This window comes from Lemur catta, chromosome 5 (genome assembly GCF_020740605.2).
Source record: "Lemur catta isolate mLemCat1 chromosome 5, mLemCat1.pri, whole genome shotgun sequence".
Taxonomy (NCBI): Eukaryota; Metazoa; Chordata; class Mammalia; order Primates; family Lemuridae; genus Lemur; species Lemur catta.
In genome coordinates, this window is record NC_059132.1 from 86,777,064 (window position 1) to 86,792,925 (window position 15,862).

The window sequence follows — 15,862 nt, forward strand, 5'->3', positions numbered from 1 at the left end:
GCCTCGTCATCAAAAATAGCCTTTCTGCTCCTTCGTGCTACTGGATTGCCTTTCATTCATTGGGTAGACTCTCAAACACTGTGTGATCATAGTTTGAGCCTAAAGTGCTAAGATGCAGGTGTTGGTGTTCAAGAAGCGCTGTATTTGATCATGGACGAAGTGCCTAATTAAGGAGCAGAGGAGGAAGGGAAAATGAAAAAGTCTTTACTGCAGTGGGAACTTGTGGACAGATACGGAGAGGAAGGGCCTCAATGAAGTCCGAAAAGCGTGAAAGAGCTTGACCGATTAAATGTGTCTGGCTGACTGAGGTATCGATGATTTGGCGAACATTAAGATGAGCCTGGAAAGGCAGTCAGCCAGATCCGAAGTGATATATTTGTACTACCAAAGGAGCCTCTGAAGGTTGAAGTGTGTGTTTTTATTTCTTTGTTGAGGCCATACAATGCAGAGTTGACAGACCTGCCAGATGAGTCACCTTGGGGGTATTGGAGAGTGAAAGGACACTACTGGAACTGGCTTCAAGTTAGTGTTTAATATTGTGACTTGTTGAACTCCCCATTACCAGAAATTTTCAAATTTCAGAAGCCAAAGAACATCTTGCAAAGATACAGCATACTGCTCTAGTGAGCAAGGTCAGACTAGATGCTGAATCGGACCCCTTCCAAAAATGTAAGTCATTTCATTAACAGCTATACTAAAACTTTTTCAAAGTGGCATTCCTTTGATGATCTAAAAATTTTCAAGTCATCTGAGCCATTTTTTGCCCTTGTTTTTTTATCTCTTTCTAACTCCTGAATTAGATCTGTGGCATCTTTGCATTATGAATCATTAAACAATATATTTGCAGTAGTTTTGCTCTTCTTTACAAAGATATTTTACAGTTTTCAAATTGCTCTTCTTTAACCCCTGACCCCAAAGGTGTGAGTTGAGAAAGATGTTTCCAAGGGTAAAAATCTGAGACTAAAACTTGAGTTTTTCTAGCTGCTATCTTGATTGCCCTCTCCCTTCACCTGAATCATAAATGTGGTTTTAGCAGTCAATTCCTGGAATTTCCTTCAATTCTGTGATCTCTCTTCAACGTTTAAGAAAATTGTATCTACAGGAAACTATGTTTCAGTTTTGAAATGTGGCCAGTTTTTTAACTTTCAGATTTTTATATATTTAAAACTAAGAACAAGTTTAGAATTCATTTTTTAAAAGTTGTTATATAGTGATAACCTGCAAAATTCACTGTCCTAAGATGTCTTTCAACTATCTGAACTGTTAAAAGATAGAAAAATTGTCTAACTGCAGGTGATAATTTTAGCTTAGCTATTAAGAGGTTTCCAAATCTCTGGCTTCATATCCAAAAGTCCGACAGCAGTATTATTTGCTATGGTTTCCTAAATTTCTCCTGTAAATAATATTCTATTTTTCCCTTCAGAGGAAGAAAATTTCTTGCCTTGAAAAAAACAGTAGTTTCCACCAAAAGCGGAGTACCTGATTAAATGAGTCAGCAATATAGTGTGGCAAATTCCTTTGGGCTGTCTCCATGAGCACTCAACTGATTTAACAATTTTCTGATTTATTTCCTAGATAACAGTCTGGCCACACAGTCAGTGACTTGATAGCCTGAACTCAACAATAAAATATCTACTCTGATCACTACTATTTGATAGAGATCCCATTTAATTTGAGTTTTGCTCTTACTGACAGCTAGGCTTCCAGGAAGATATCGTATCCAAGGCTATCTGCTGCTGATGATGATGATAATGATGATAATAATTCATTCATATTACCACATGCACTTGCATATCACTATGGTCAAAATGCCACCTCTAAAATGATTAACCATAAATAAATAAAATCATTTACCTTGCCAGTTTTAATTGTACAAAAGGGATACGGAGAATGAAATTTCTTATCTTCATATATGTAAGATGTTCTCTATTGAGAATTTTACATCTTATTATTTAGATTTTATGAAAAACTATAAAATAAATCTATGTATTTGTCACCTAGGTTTTTTTGTTTGTTGTCGTTTGTTTTGTTTTGTTTTGTTTTTTATGAAAGCCTGGAGTGAAGTGGCATGATCACAGCTGACTGCAACCTCCACCTCCAAGGCTCAAGTGATCCTCCTGGCTCAGCCTCCCAAGTAGCTAGGACTGCAGGCAATCGCCACCATGGCCAGCTAATTTTTTTTATTTCTTGCAGAGGTGGGGTCTTGCAGTGTTGCCCAGGTTGGTCTCAGACTCCTGGCCTCAAGCAATCTTCCCGCCTTGGTCTCTCAAAGTGCTGGGATTATAGGCATGAACCATTGCTCCTGGCCTGTCACCTAGATTCAACAAATGTTAACATTTTACTATCACTTATGACTTTTTTTTTTAAATAAAAACTTGTGAATACATCAGGAGGTCCATCCCTCTCCAGGTCCTGAATTTGATCTGTAGTATTCTCATGCATCATAAATCCATAAACATATATATGGTAGTTTTGCATTTTATACTGTGTTCAACTCTTGCTCTTTTTTAACCGTTCCTGGGAGATGTGAGGTCAGTAAGATGTTTTCCAGCAGAAAAATCTAGGGCTAAAACTTTGATTTTCTAGCTGCTAACTCGAATCCCCCTCTCTTCACCTGAGTCATGAATAAGGTTTTAGCGTTCAAATTCTGAAAATGCTAAATGAATGTTATGAAGCAACTTCTACCAAAATATCAGCCATTAGCTCCTGGTTGGAATTGCTTCATCAGGATTCTTTTCAAGATGGAGTTTCACGTACAGCTGGATACTCCAAGTGTAAGTTTCCATCAGCTCTAACATGCTGAGAGAAACGTGCTTATATTTCATCATCACTTTCCCAAAATATATAATAGTAAAAGGACATAGGGACCAAAGCTCTGAAAAAAGAACAAAACAGCCTTTCCCAACAGCAGTACTGAAATTAGTAATTTGCTTACTGGTTCTGTATACTCTGACTAAACTACTCTGACTAAATGTGGCTTCTGTTTCAACTTGTTGGATACTAGCAAAAGTTTCGTCAGGACAAGCTTCCAAAAGATGGTGTAGAAAGGATATACAACTGACAGGTTGCTGAGTGGACAAGAAGCCACTAAGTTAAGAACCAACAACTGACTCAGCACATGAGTTGGGTGGTTTGCTTACTTGAGCATGACTCCAGGAGGCTCAAACTAGCTTACGAAGTAAAATGACTCACAATTTAGCAATACAGTTAGCCATCATTTGCATGTAAAAATGAGCCAGAAAACATAGCACAATTATTTTACTCTTTGGTCAGTAATTTTTTGTTAAAAAAGATTTTAAAAGAACATTGCTAAAGAAAACATAGAAGGAAAAAAAGATTTGCTAACATTTGTTTTGCTTTTAAAATTAACCTAAATGGCATTAAGTTTAAAGGATTAGTTTTAAAGGGTCAAAATTTATTATCTCTGTTACCTATACATATTTTTCTATGATCTTTAGACATCAGATTGAACTGAGAATTGAATGCACCAAAATCCGGCTCAGTTGTGCAAGATAGAACCTCCTGGTCAGAAGGATGTCTTTATTTTTATTTATTTATTTTTTTTTTTGAGACAGAGTCTCACTCTGTTGCCTTGGTGAATGCCGTGGCATCAGCCTAGCTCACAGCAACCTCAAATTCCTGGGCTACAGCCATCCTCCTGCCTCAGCCTCCCAAGTAGTTGGGACTACAGGTATGCACCACCACGCCCAGCTAATTTTTTCTAATATTTTTTCCTATTTTTAGCAGAGATGGGGTCTTGCTCTTCTCAGACTGGTCTTGAACTCTTGACCACAAGCTATCCTCCCGCCTGGGCCTCCCAGAGTGCTGCCAGAACGTCTTTAATAGGCAAAACCAAACAAGTTGTTTACTACTACCAGACATTTTCTAAGGTTCCCGATGGCGCTATAGGATGTTACAGTTGTAAAATCGAAGCATAGAGAGGTTAAGTAATTTGCCTAAAACTCATACATCTAAAAAGTGATAAACAGGAGTAGAGGTTTGAACTCTGATCTACATCTTATGCCCTCAGGGGCGGTCCAGCTTTGTTAGGTGGGCTAGCAAAAATTACTAGGTCTAGAGACAGAAGACCTCAAACTGAATCCCAGCCTCTGCCAGCTGTGTGATCTTGGGCCCTTCAGGGCACTTTAACTCCTAAAGTACGGAAATTCTGTTTAACAGGATTGTGAGGTTTCATTATGATTCTGAGTGTAAATGGACTTTAAGAATTGTTAAGATAGGCCGGGCGTGGTGGCTCACGCCTGTAATCCCAGCACTCTGGGAGGCCGAGGCGGGTGGATCACTCGAGGTCAGGAGTTCGAGACCAGCCTCAGCAAGAGTGAGGACCCCCCCCCCCCCCCCCCGTCTCCACTAAAAATACAAAGAAATTATCTGGCCAACTAAAAAAAAAAAAGGATATATCTATATATTTTTCTACATATATATAGAAAAAATTAGCCGGGCATGGTGGTGCATGCCTGTAGTCCCAGCTACTCGGGAGGCTGAGGCAGGAGGATTGCTTAAGCCCAGGTGTTTGAGGTTGCTGTGAGCGAGGCTGACACCACGGCACTCACTCTAGCCCGGGCAACAGAGTGAGACTCTGTCTCAAAAAAAAAAAAAAGAATTGTTAAGATATCTTTTCAAATATAAGGTATAATGTGTCACCTTGGATAAGTAGCTATCGTCTTTGAGCTTCACCTGTAAATTTGCTAATAATCACGGCATGTCACGTGATCGTTGTGAAGCTGAACTAAGACAATGAAGGTAAACCGTATGACACATTAATGCACCGTGCCTGGAATACAGAATTCAATTTAAATGCTAGTTATTATTCAGCACACTTGATTTTCAGTTTTCTGGCTCACGTTGGAAGCTTTTATTAATAGTAAACTCCTTGATAAGTGTCCCCGGGAAGGGAGTGAAAATGAACTCTCAAAGGACAGAGAAGTAGATGTACTTTTTTGGTGGGTTTTTCCCCCCCAATCATTTCCTTCCTAACCGCTTTACAGACAGAAGACCGGGGGTGCTAGGAAACCTGCCATAACTGGGACTCGCGTCGTCTTCCCCGCGGAACTCTGTCGCTGGGCCGTCGAGTCCCGCACTTCCGCCCGCCAGGGGGCGCTCGGTCCGGCGCCGACTCCCAGGGCGACGGAGCTGGGCCCGGCAAGATGGCGGCGTCCGCATTGCTGCGTCCCTTCTCACGGCTGCGGGCCCCCGCCAGGCTCCCAAGCGGCTGTGAGTGTCCCTGTTCGTGCAGGCCGACTCGACCCTGATACCACCCTTCCCAGGGCGGACCCGGCCCGCAGGGGTAGGAGGCGGCAAGGGCCCGGGCTCGTCCTGCGATGACCTTCGCGGACTGGCGGCCCGGAGCCCACGCCTGCCCCTACCCGGGATTGTCCGCTCCCCTTATCCTGCCGCCAACCTTTTTCCAAGTGCCGCCTGACCCCTTTTGGCTTCTGAGAATGGGCTTTGGGTCCCCCCTTTCCCAACTCTGCAGGTGCGGTGGCGCAGTCTGGGAGACGGGAGACCCTCCCTGGGGCGCCTCCTACCCGCCCACTCCCGAGTGGTCGGAGGGTCCGCAAGCCCTTAAACCAGGCTTGGAAGGTATCTGGCAGGACAGGAGCGTCCTCTCTGGCTCTGCTGGTGGCGCTGAGCGAGTGACCTGACCTCTCTGAACCTCTGTTTCCTTGACTGTGTGTGTTGGGGGGGAGGGGCGTTGAAGGGATAATTAAATGAGATAATACACATGTAAATGTTAGGTTTTTTCTTACAAGGCTGTAAGTTGCAGATTTACAGACTCTGTCCCATTTCAGCTTCAGCGCGGTCAAAGTTCTACGTGCGGGAGCCGCCGAATGACAAACCTGACTGGCTGAAAGTTGGGTTGACCGTGGGCACCACCGTCTTTATGTGGGTCTATGTAAGTACTTTACTCTCATATGTCTTGAGACCCCAACACAGTGGGAGAACGAGACAGCAGTCAGTGTGAGATTGAGAATGGTGCTGTTTGGTTATATGGGAGTAAAACTCCCATAACAATAGGAAATTTATGTAATCACTAATAACATTTCTTGGGAAATCTCAAGAAATTAAAAGAAATTACAATTTCAGTGGCATTGACAAAGTATGATGACGCTGAAATTTCTGTTTGTCATTGTTAGCATGGTTTTGTGAAGAATGGCAGTTTTACTAAATATTAGTTATATTTATTTCTTAATAAGATTTGAGGCTGGTTGGGGTTTTATGAAGGCACCTTTTCCAGATGCCATAGGAACAAACCAGCAGTGAACAAATTGTACAAATTAAATGCCAGTAGACTTGCAAAACATTACATTTTAATCAACGTTTGTACAAATACATTGTTGGAAATTGTACTTAGTGTGTGGCAGACTTTTTAAAAAATCTTTATGCCAAATGCTTCACATGTAAACTCTCATTTAATCATGTCAAGAGCTCTATGTAGTGTACATAAAATACATACCATTATTGTTAATGCTTTAAGATGAAGAAACACATCTGGAGAAATCAGCTTGCTGAACCCAGTTCTCTCTGACCTCAGAGGCCACATAACTACTGTGAAACACTGTGTTTGTAGAGATAAAATTATTTCTAAAAGTTGACTCAAAGTATCTACTATATTAGTATTTAAAAATTTTTTTGTATATAATGAGTTTGGGGCTTCCTCCACTGGCCCCCCCACCTCTAACTCTTAGATCTCTTATTTGGATTTTCTCCTTAAAGTAGTTCAGAACTTTGACTTTAAAAGAGCTAAGAGATTTTGGAAGTCACTTAAAACTTAACAGCAGTAACTCTTCCTTTTCAATAATGTTTTTTATAATGAAATTTTATACATTCTTCAGATTTTTCCTAAAAAGCAGCTTAATTGCTGTTGAGAAGGCCGGGCGCGGTGGCTCACGCCTGTAATCCTAGCCCTCTGGGAGGCCGAGGCGGGTGGATCGCTCGAGGTCAGGAGTTCGAGACCAGCCTGAGCGAGACCCCCGTCTCTACTAAAAATAGAAATAAATTATCTGGCCAACTAAAAATATATATAGAAAAAATTAGCCGGGCATGGTGGCACATGCCTGTAGTCCCAGCTACTCGGGAGGCTGAGGCAGTAGGATCGCTTAAGCCCAGGAGTTTGAGGTTGCTGTGAGCTAGGCTGACTCCACGGCACTCACTCTAGCCTGGGCAACAAAGCGAGACTCTGTCTCAAAAAAAAAAAAAATTGCTGTTGAGAGCACTGTGATTGAAATTGGATTTTTGATTGCTGTGAATGTCATCATATATCAACCATTGTTCCAGTTGCATATTCTGTCAGGCAGTGGTTCTAAGAAAATGGCTTTCCTTCTTGACATCTAATTAATACACATATAGCAGGGGCTGGGGGCGGTGTTAGTCATTCAGTCAGTATCAGACTTCTCAGATTAGAAGTATAACACATACCCACCAACCAGCCTGGACCCCATATAATAACCAAGTTCTGGTGTATCACTAGCCGCTCTGTGGTAAGGCATTTTGTCACATTTATTACCCACCAAATGAAGTAACTTTTTTTGGCAGAAGTTGAATTTAATCTTTTAAGGGCTGCCTTCTCAAATGTAGTATGTCAAATTGTGATGACCAAGTGTATACCATTCATGGTTTTTGGATTTTTGGATCTCTTAGCCTTTTGTTTCTAACTGGAATAGTTGTATTTATTTTTATCTATCCTTATTCCTCTTGTAAAATATAAGCATCATTAGTTAGCCTCCTATTTAAGTTGCCAGAAAGATTACATTTCTGACTTTAAATGTTAACTACTTACAGCTCATCAAACAACATCACGAAGATGTTTTAGAGTATAAAAGAAGAAATGGGTTGGAATAAGCTTTTGAAATACTAATATAGTAAGTATACAATTTTATAGGATGAACAGATTATGCAAGTTTATTTGACCTGTTTTTAAATACTGTAAAAAAAAACAAACTGATTTTTTAATTACGTTTATACTTTTTAGCACCCATATTCCTGTCTGTGACAAATTTATGAATTTTTAATACCTTGCCTGAAACATCTTTTAGCATAATTAGTTTTAATCATTATTCTTTGACTCTGTGTTCAAAGAAAGTTATGTTTAAGAATGAAACTAAAATTATTTTCTTAAACCTAATAGTGCCTTATCCCTTGCTTTTATAGCACTTATGACAAGTTATCATTACTTGTGTATGTATTTCTTAATATCTATTTGGCATGTTCCACACTTGAGTATGAATTCCATGAGAACAGAAACCCTGTCTGTTTTATTAATTGTCATGTACTCAGCAATTTGCCAAATACCTGGCCCATCTAGGAGTTTAGTTGTAGAATTGGTGAATGTATAAGGGTAATAGGTTTTTAAAGTTTTTTCTGCATGACCATTTTATATGATTGTCACTACAACTAACATCCAATTGGACAATCCCTGGTAAAACTAGCAGTGAACAAAATAGCATACTCTATGATTTAAAAGAGAGATTGACTTTATTTTATACATATAAAATACATACACTTAATATATGTGTATTGCATACATATAAATATACCATATATACATTAACTGTATTTCTGCAAACCCTTTTAAAGAAATCCTATATTCCTTTTGTAAAGTGAAAAATCACTCTTAAAAATCTTAAACTTTCATGATTGGATTGATTAAAGTAGATATTAATAATTTATATCTGCTGTATGATAAATAATGATCGCAAACTATACTTCGTTTTAATAACTCTAAAACTTAGCTCTTTAGAGTTGATTATCCAAATCTTGTGATTATTTTTTCTATTACCACCTTCCCCATTTCACTACTCCAGTCAGCCAATTAAGAGGTAAAAATAAAATAAGCATTTAAATCAAAACCAGCTAGCCTTTGCTATTCTTTCATAGTTCAGATAACATATTTTTTGTTAAAACTTAAATAAAATGAGATATTGGTATTCTTTATGGATTTGTTTTCTAGACTTTTTCTGATGCTTTAAGGTGAATTATTCAGAATGGTTTAATTCTAATATTATTTCTGCTGGTAAGTGCTATAATTTAATTTTTTTCCCTCTTCATTATAGGTATGCTCCATATAGTGATTGTAGCAGTTCCTCTGGATTCACTCGTCTGTTGAGTTGTAAATGTGAAAGAAAAAGTTACACGTGAATATACGTAAAGTCAGCATTTGTGTTTTGCATCATTAAATGAAAAAAAATAAAACTACTATATTCTTGAGATAATGCATATTGTGACAACATGTAGGAAATGTTGATTCTAAGGTGAATTATTAGAAGTATTTCAATATGGAAGACACCATCTGATGATAGGATCAGTGGTAATTAAGGACACGTTGGTAAGAAAACCTGTTACAGAGATGAACTAAAAAAATCAGGCCGGGTGCGGTGGCTCGTGCCTGTAATCTTCGCACTCTGGGAGGCCGAGGCGGGAGGATTGCTCGAGGTCAGGAGTTCGAGACCAGCCTCATCAAGAGTGAGACCCCCGTCTCTACTAAAAATACAAAGAAATAATCTGGACAGCTAAAAATATATATAGAAAAAAATTAGCCGGGCATGGTGGCACATGCCTGTAGTCCCAGCTACTCAGGAGGCTGAGGCAGAAGGATTGCTTAAGCCCAGGAGTTTTGAGGTTGCTGTGAGCTAGGCTGATGCCATGGCACTCTAGCCCAGGCAACAGAGCGAGACTCTGTCTGAAAAAAAAAAAAAAGAAAGAAATTAGCTGGACTACTAAATATATATATATAAAAAATTAGCTGGGCATGGTGGCGCCTGCCTGTAGCCCAGCTACTCGGGAGGCTGAGGCAGGAGGATCACTTAAGCCCAGAAGTTTGAGGTTCCTGTGAGCTAGGCTGACGCCATAGCACTGTAGCCTGGGCAACAGAGTGAGACTCTGTCTCAAAAAAAAAAAAAAATCAGTGCTGAAAGATTTACTCCTTTTATCAACTTTTAATTTCTAATCAAAACACTTACTCTTTAGTATATCAAGGATACATAACTAGTTTATTCCTCAAAATACAAAAGAACCCAGAGATTATTTTCTTCTAAGACGAGACATTTTGTTAAGTTAAATGGTAAAGTTGAATCCTGTTACCAGAAATTCTTCTGATTATTTCCTTCAATTTGAATGATTTTCATTTGGGAGATTGTTTTTACTCACTGTCATGGCAACATGAAGTTTGTTGTCCCTATTTGCTTGTATGACTTTCATCCAATGATTTAGCAAATTGATTTTTTAGAAGCGGGGGAGAGGTGAAGATTAATAGACAAAATTTAAAATATATAATTGACCCTTAAACAATGTAGGGGTTAAGGGTACTGACAACCCCTCCCCCACACAAGCAGTCAATTCATATACAACGTTTTGTTTTTTTTTTTTTGAGACACAGTCTCACTGTGTTGCCTGCTAGAGTATAGTGGTATCATCATAGCTCAGTGCAACCTCAAACTTCTGGGCTTAAGCGATCCTCCTGCCTCAGCCTCCCAAGTAGCTGAGACCACAGGCACATGCCACTACACCCAGCTAATTTTTGTGTTTTTTTGTAGAGACGGTCTCTTGCTCAGGCTGGTCTCAAACTCCTGACCTCAAGCGATCCTCCCACCTTGGCATCCAAGAGTGCTAGGATTACAGGCATGAGTCACTGGGCTCAGCCCACATATAACTTTTGATTTTCTCAGAACTTAACTATTAATAGCCTGTCGTTGGCTGGAAGCCTTACTGATAACATAAACAGACATACTACCATGTACCTGTAGTCCCAGCTACTTAGGAGGCTGAGGCAGGAGGATATCTTGGGCCTAGGAGTTAGAGGCTGCAGTGAGCTGTGATTGTGCCACTGTACTTAAAGCTGGGGAACAGAGCAAGACCCTGTTTCTAAAAATATATAAATAAAAAAAGTAAGCTAAAGAAAAATAATGTTATTAAGAAAATCATAAGGAAGAGAAAATATTCATTAAGTGCAAGTGGATCATCATAAAGGTATTCATCCTCATCATTTTCATGTTGAATAGGCTGAGGAGGAAGGGGGGGAGTTGGTCTTGCTGTCTCAGGTGGCAAAGGCAGAAGAAAATCCATGTATAAGTGGACCCATGAAGTTCAAAACCATGTTGTTCAGAGGTCAACTGTATATCATTTGACCTTCATCAAAGCCTTTATTTATATGCCACTTCGTTAACTTGTAATTTAAATACTTAGTATACCATACATTTTAAAAGTCATTATTTATGTCTCTATTCTGATAGTAAGTAGAAAAGTCCATTGCCTTGTAATTGGTTTTGTCTGTGTTTTGGGCTCTGGCCAACACTTATTCTGGGAAAATCACAATTCAGTATCTCTGGAAGTCACTTCTGAACATTAATTCAGAGTTACATTATTTAATAATAATGATTTAGTCCAAATTCAATGAAAGACCAGCTATTGTTAATAGTAACCATTAATTTTTGTCAGTTTGGAGTCCTAGCTGTTAAAGCTGGAAAGGACCTTGGAGAGCCTATACACCAGGCTCATAACTTTATAAATGCAAAAACCAGAGGTGATGAGTGATTTGCCCAACTTCACTCTGATAGATAGAATAATGGACCACCAAGATGTTCATATCCTACTCCCTAGAACATACATATATGTTAGGTTATGTGACAAAGGGGAGTTAAAGTTGCACATGGGGCCGGGTGTGGTGGCTCACGCCTGTAATCCTAGCACTCTGGGAGGCCGAGGTGGGTGGATCGTTTGAGCTCAGGAGTTCGAGACCAGCCTGAGCAAGAGCGAGACCCCGTCTCTACTAAAAATAGAAAGAAATTAGCCAAACAACTAAAATATATACAAAAAAATTAGCCGGGCATGGTGGTGCATGCCTGTAGTCCCAGCTACTCGGGAGGCTGAGGCAGGAGGATCGCTTGAGCCCAGGAGTTTGAGGTTGCTGTGAGCTAGGCTGACGCCATGGCACTCTAGCCCGGGGAACAGAGTGAGACTCTGTCTCAAAAAAAAAAGTTGCACATGGAATTAAGTTTGCTAATCAGCTGATGTGGAGTGGGGGAGATTATCTTGGATTATCTATTTAGGCCCAGTGTAATCCCAAGGGTCCTTATAAGTGGAAGAGGGAAATGCAAGACTGTGTCAGAGTTAATGTGATGTGAGAAAGACTCAACCTGCCATTGCTTCTTTGAAGATGGAAGAAGCCCAACAGCCAAGGAATGTCAAGGAAATGAATTCTGCCCTAGAACCTCTGGAAAGGAACACAGTCCTGTTGGCACCTTGATTTCAGCTGAGTGAGACCTGTGTCAGATTTTTCACCTACAAAACTGAGATAATAAATTTATATTGTTTTAAACCACTAAGTTCGTTTTAGCAGCAACGTTAAGCTAATACTGTCACAAAGTGATAGAGACAAAGAGGTCAGGTATCAACTCCCTATTTAGGGCACTCTTCACTAAAAGAAACACTTAAAAATTCACATATCTAAAGGGAATGGAAAAATGTATGACACTAGAAATTTTAGAAACTTACAGCCTTAGGAGAAAATAAAATGTACCTTTAGTAAGCACTATCTAGTGTGCGTCAGGCTTTGAAAATAGAGCTATGCTTTGTGGATCTTCCTCTTGATTGTTCCTGTTTAAGTCCAGGGGAGCCATTCATGAAGACCAGGGCTATCCAAAAGAATTTTCCACAATGATGGAAACATCTTCTATGGTATCCAATACAGTAGCCACTAGCTACATGTGGCTGTTTACAATCTGGAATATAGCTAGTGTGACTGAATTTTTTTAATTTCTTTTCTTTTTCTTTTTTTGGACAGTCTTACTCTGTTAGTGGCACTAGAGTGCAATGGTATTGTCATAGCTCACTGCAACCTTTCATTCCTAGACTGAAGTGATCCTCCTGCCTCAGCCTTCTGAGTAGCTGGGACTATAAGCACATACCACCATGCCTACCTGATTTTTTAATTTTTTGTAGAGATGAGGTCTTGCTATGTTGCTCAGGCTGGTCTCGAACTCCTGGCCTCAAGTGATACTCCTGTCTTGGCTTCTCAAAGTGCTAAGATTACAGGCATGAGCCACCATGCCCAGCCTCAAGCTATGTTTGCGTAAAAAGTTATGAGGATGCAGAGTAACTCACAGACCCCAAGAACAGGAATGCACCTGAGCCCGGGAGTCAAATGTTATCGAGACTCTTGTTCTTGGCTCATAATCTGTGCATCTGCTTTATTTCCTTTGCACATGGAACTTCTCTTCCCCAATCCACATTATAAAGAGAAGGCCACAGCAAATAATTTCCAAGTTACCTCTCAATTCAAGAGAGTAGCTGGACTGAGCAAGAATCATTCTGAATCTAAATTCCCCAGAAAAATTTAGAATTAACTATGGCAGAGGATGACTCCAGTAATAACGTAAAAGGAGAGTTTCCATGTAAAAGAGGATGCAGACAAAATCATGTGTCAGGTACAGTCAAGTTTTTTATTAGGTCAAAATCAGGTAGACCTGTCTTAAGATTTAGTGTCCATGAGGTAGTCATTTAAATTGTTTTCTTAAGTTGCCATGGAAAAAACAGGCTGTATGAACTAAGTTTCTAGTGTAAGAAGTTGTTAAATGTTGGGGCCCAGTGTGGTGGCATATACCTGTAATCCCAGCACTTTGGAAGGCTGAGGTGAGCGGGTTACTTGAGACCAGCAGTTTGAGACCAGCCTGGGGAACATAGCAAGACCTGCTATCTCTATGGGGGAAAAAAAAAATCAGCCAGGTGTGGGTAGCACGTGCTTATAGTCCCAGCTGCTTGGGAGGCTGAGGCAGGATCACTTGAAGCCAGGAGTTTGAGGTTGCAGTGAGCTATGATCATGCCACTGCACTCCAGCCTGGGTGACAGAGCAAGACCCTGTCTCTAAAAAATAAAGAAGCTGTTAAAGGTTGAAGTGTGTCCCCCTAAAAGATATGCTGAAGTCCTAGCCTCCCTCCTAGTACCTCAAAAAGTGACTATTTGAAAATAGGTTCATTGCAAATGTAATTAGTGTTCATACTGGAGTAGGGTGGGCCCTTAATCCAATATGACTGACATATTTAAAAGAAGAGACACAGACATATAGGGATAAGATGGTGATGTGTTGATGGAGGCAGAGATAGGAGTGCTGAATCTATAAGCCAAGGATTGCCGGCAAACAGCAAAAGCTAAAAAAGGCAAAGACAGATTCTCCTGTATAGGTTTTAGAGGGGAAACGGCCCTGTCAACACCTTAATTTCAGGCTTCTGGCCTCCAGAATTTTTAGAGAATAAATTTCTGTTGTTTTAAGCCATCTCAGTTTGTAGTAATTTGCTATAGCCTTAGGAAAATATATAGAAGTGTTAGGAAATCTCATGTTTATTTTGCTGCAGAAGAGAAAGTGGTGAATAGATGGGGTGAGTACTGAGTGACCTTGAAGAACAGTTTAAGAATTTACCATGTTGATTACCTTTTCTCCTTCATTTTATCTAAATAGTTTCTACCCTCAAAAGGATGCTTATCAGGACTTTCTTAATTGCTTGCCAATTTGTCATCCTAGATACTCTTCTAAATTGTTTCAATTTATATCAATATTGATCTGTCAAAACATACAGTTAAAGCCTGAGCATTGAGTGTTAAGAAAAACTTAGCTATTTCTAGTTTTCTGTGGAGTCTAGCAAATCAGTCTTTGGAAATTGCCTTTAGTTATATAGCACTTAAATCTTGAAAGTATAATTAATATTGCCAGCAGAGGACTCTTAGAGTATGTTTCAAGACTGATATCATCTTTGTCAACAATCACAGTTAGGTGGAACTCATCTAAGGCAAACTGAGTTACCTCTGACCCTGGATTGTTTTTCCATCCAGACCAAGAAAAATGTCAAGGGTGTGCTCAAGGGCAACGTTATATAAACAATGTGACTAACAGCTGGGAAGCTATTGCCTGAGCCTTACAGAGTCTTTTACAGCAAAGACCTAATATTAAAATTCTCTTGAGTTTGGGAGAAACAGCTTGCTACAGAGTGAATTTGACAACCTGAGGGCATGTCCTCTTTTGGGAAATGTTTCATCAAGATGTGAAAAGAGTTTGTCTTTAAAATGGAAAGCCACCTATCCTACAGGAGCAGTAGAGTAGAGAGAAATTCTCTTCAACCTGCGACACATGAGCTTTTAACTAAGAAAATAATTGGGAGAAGTGGCACTATTTATCTCAAGGTTCTTTTATCTCCCAGCTGGGATGGCCACATCCAACCTAGAGAGCATGATATGCCCCCCACTGGACCCTACCATCTAGTAAGAGATGGTAGAATACAATGACTCCCGTCACGTGCCACACTGAAAGGTGCAGAAAGTAGCAGGGGAGCCTTGAGCTTAGGCTGGAAGTCTGAATTTAGCACTGCCTTCTCCAACTAGCTGAGCGCATTTTTATGTAATGTGCTTTAGGGCTCACATCAAACCTATGAATAAAGAAATTATCCACATTTTACTTAGACCAGCAAATCAGACCAGGTATGTGATTCCCAAACTCATGCTCTTAACCACAGTATTGTACTACCTCAGTTTTCTCATATGTAATACAGGGATAATCAACATTCCCCCACTGCCTTAGGATTGTTAAATAGATATGACAATGCTTTGGGGAAAGTTTTTAAAGCCTTATATACATATACATTATTTTTGCATTGTTTAAACCAATTTGATTTTGGTCAAAGCCCTTAGACTGCATTTATTATGGATACTTGATCAGAGGATTCTTTGTGATCACTGACCCCATTGATGGTGGGCTTGGCAGCTACCCCTGAGAAAAGATGTGCTTCCATGTCTCTTTAACCTGAAACTATAACCTCTGTGAGTGACAGCAGAAATCTTATTTGTTCATTGAAGAAAGCCC

The 15,862-nt window shown here is 39.9% G+C and overlaps 1 protein-coding gene across 1 annotated transcript; it reads left to right on the plus strand.

Moving 5' to 3' along the window:
* Nucleotides 1–80: 80 nt before the first annotated feature.
* On the plus strand, nucleotides 81–9,225 carry NDUFC1 (NADH:ubiquinone oxidoreductase subunit C1). Its single transcript, XM_045552262.1, has 5 exons — nucleotides 81–669; nucleotides 5,007–5,232; nucleotides 5,811–5,914; nucleotides 7,801–7,880; nucleotides 9,072–9,225. Exons 2-4 carry the CDS (start codon nucleotides 5,166–5,168, stop codon nucleotides 7,858–7,860), a joined length of 231 nt encoding a protein of 76 aa, XP_045408218.1. The 5' UTR covers nucleotides 81–669; nucleotides 5,007–5,165; the 3' UTR covers nucleotides 7,861–7,880; nucleotides 9,072–9,225.
* The last annotated feature ends 6,637 nt before the right edge of the window (nucleotides 9,226–15,862 follow it).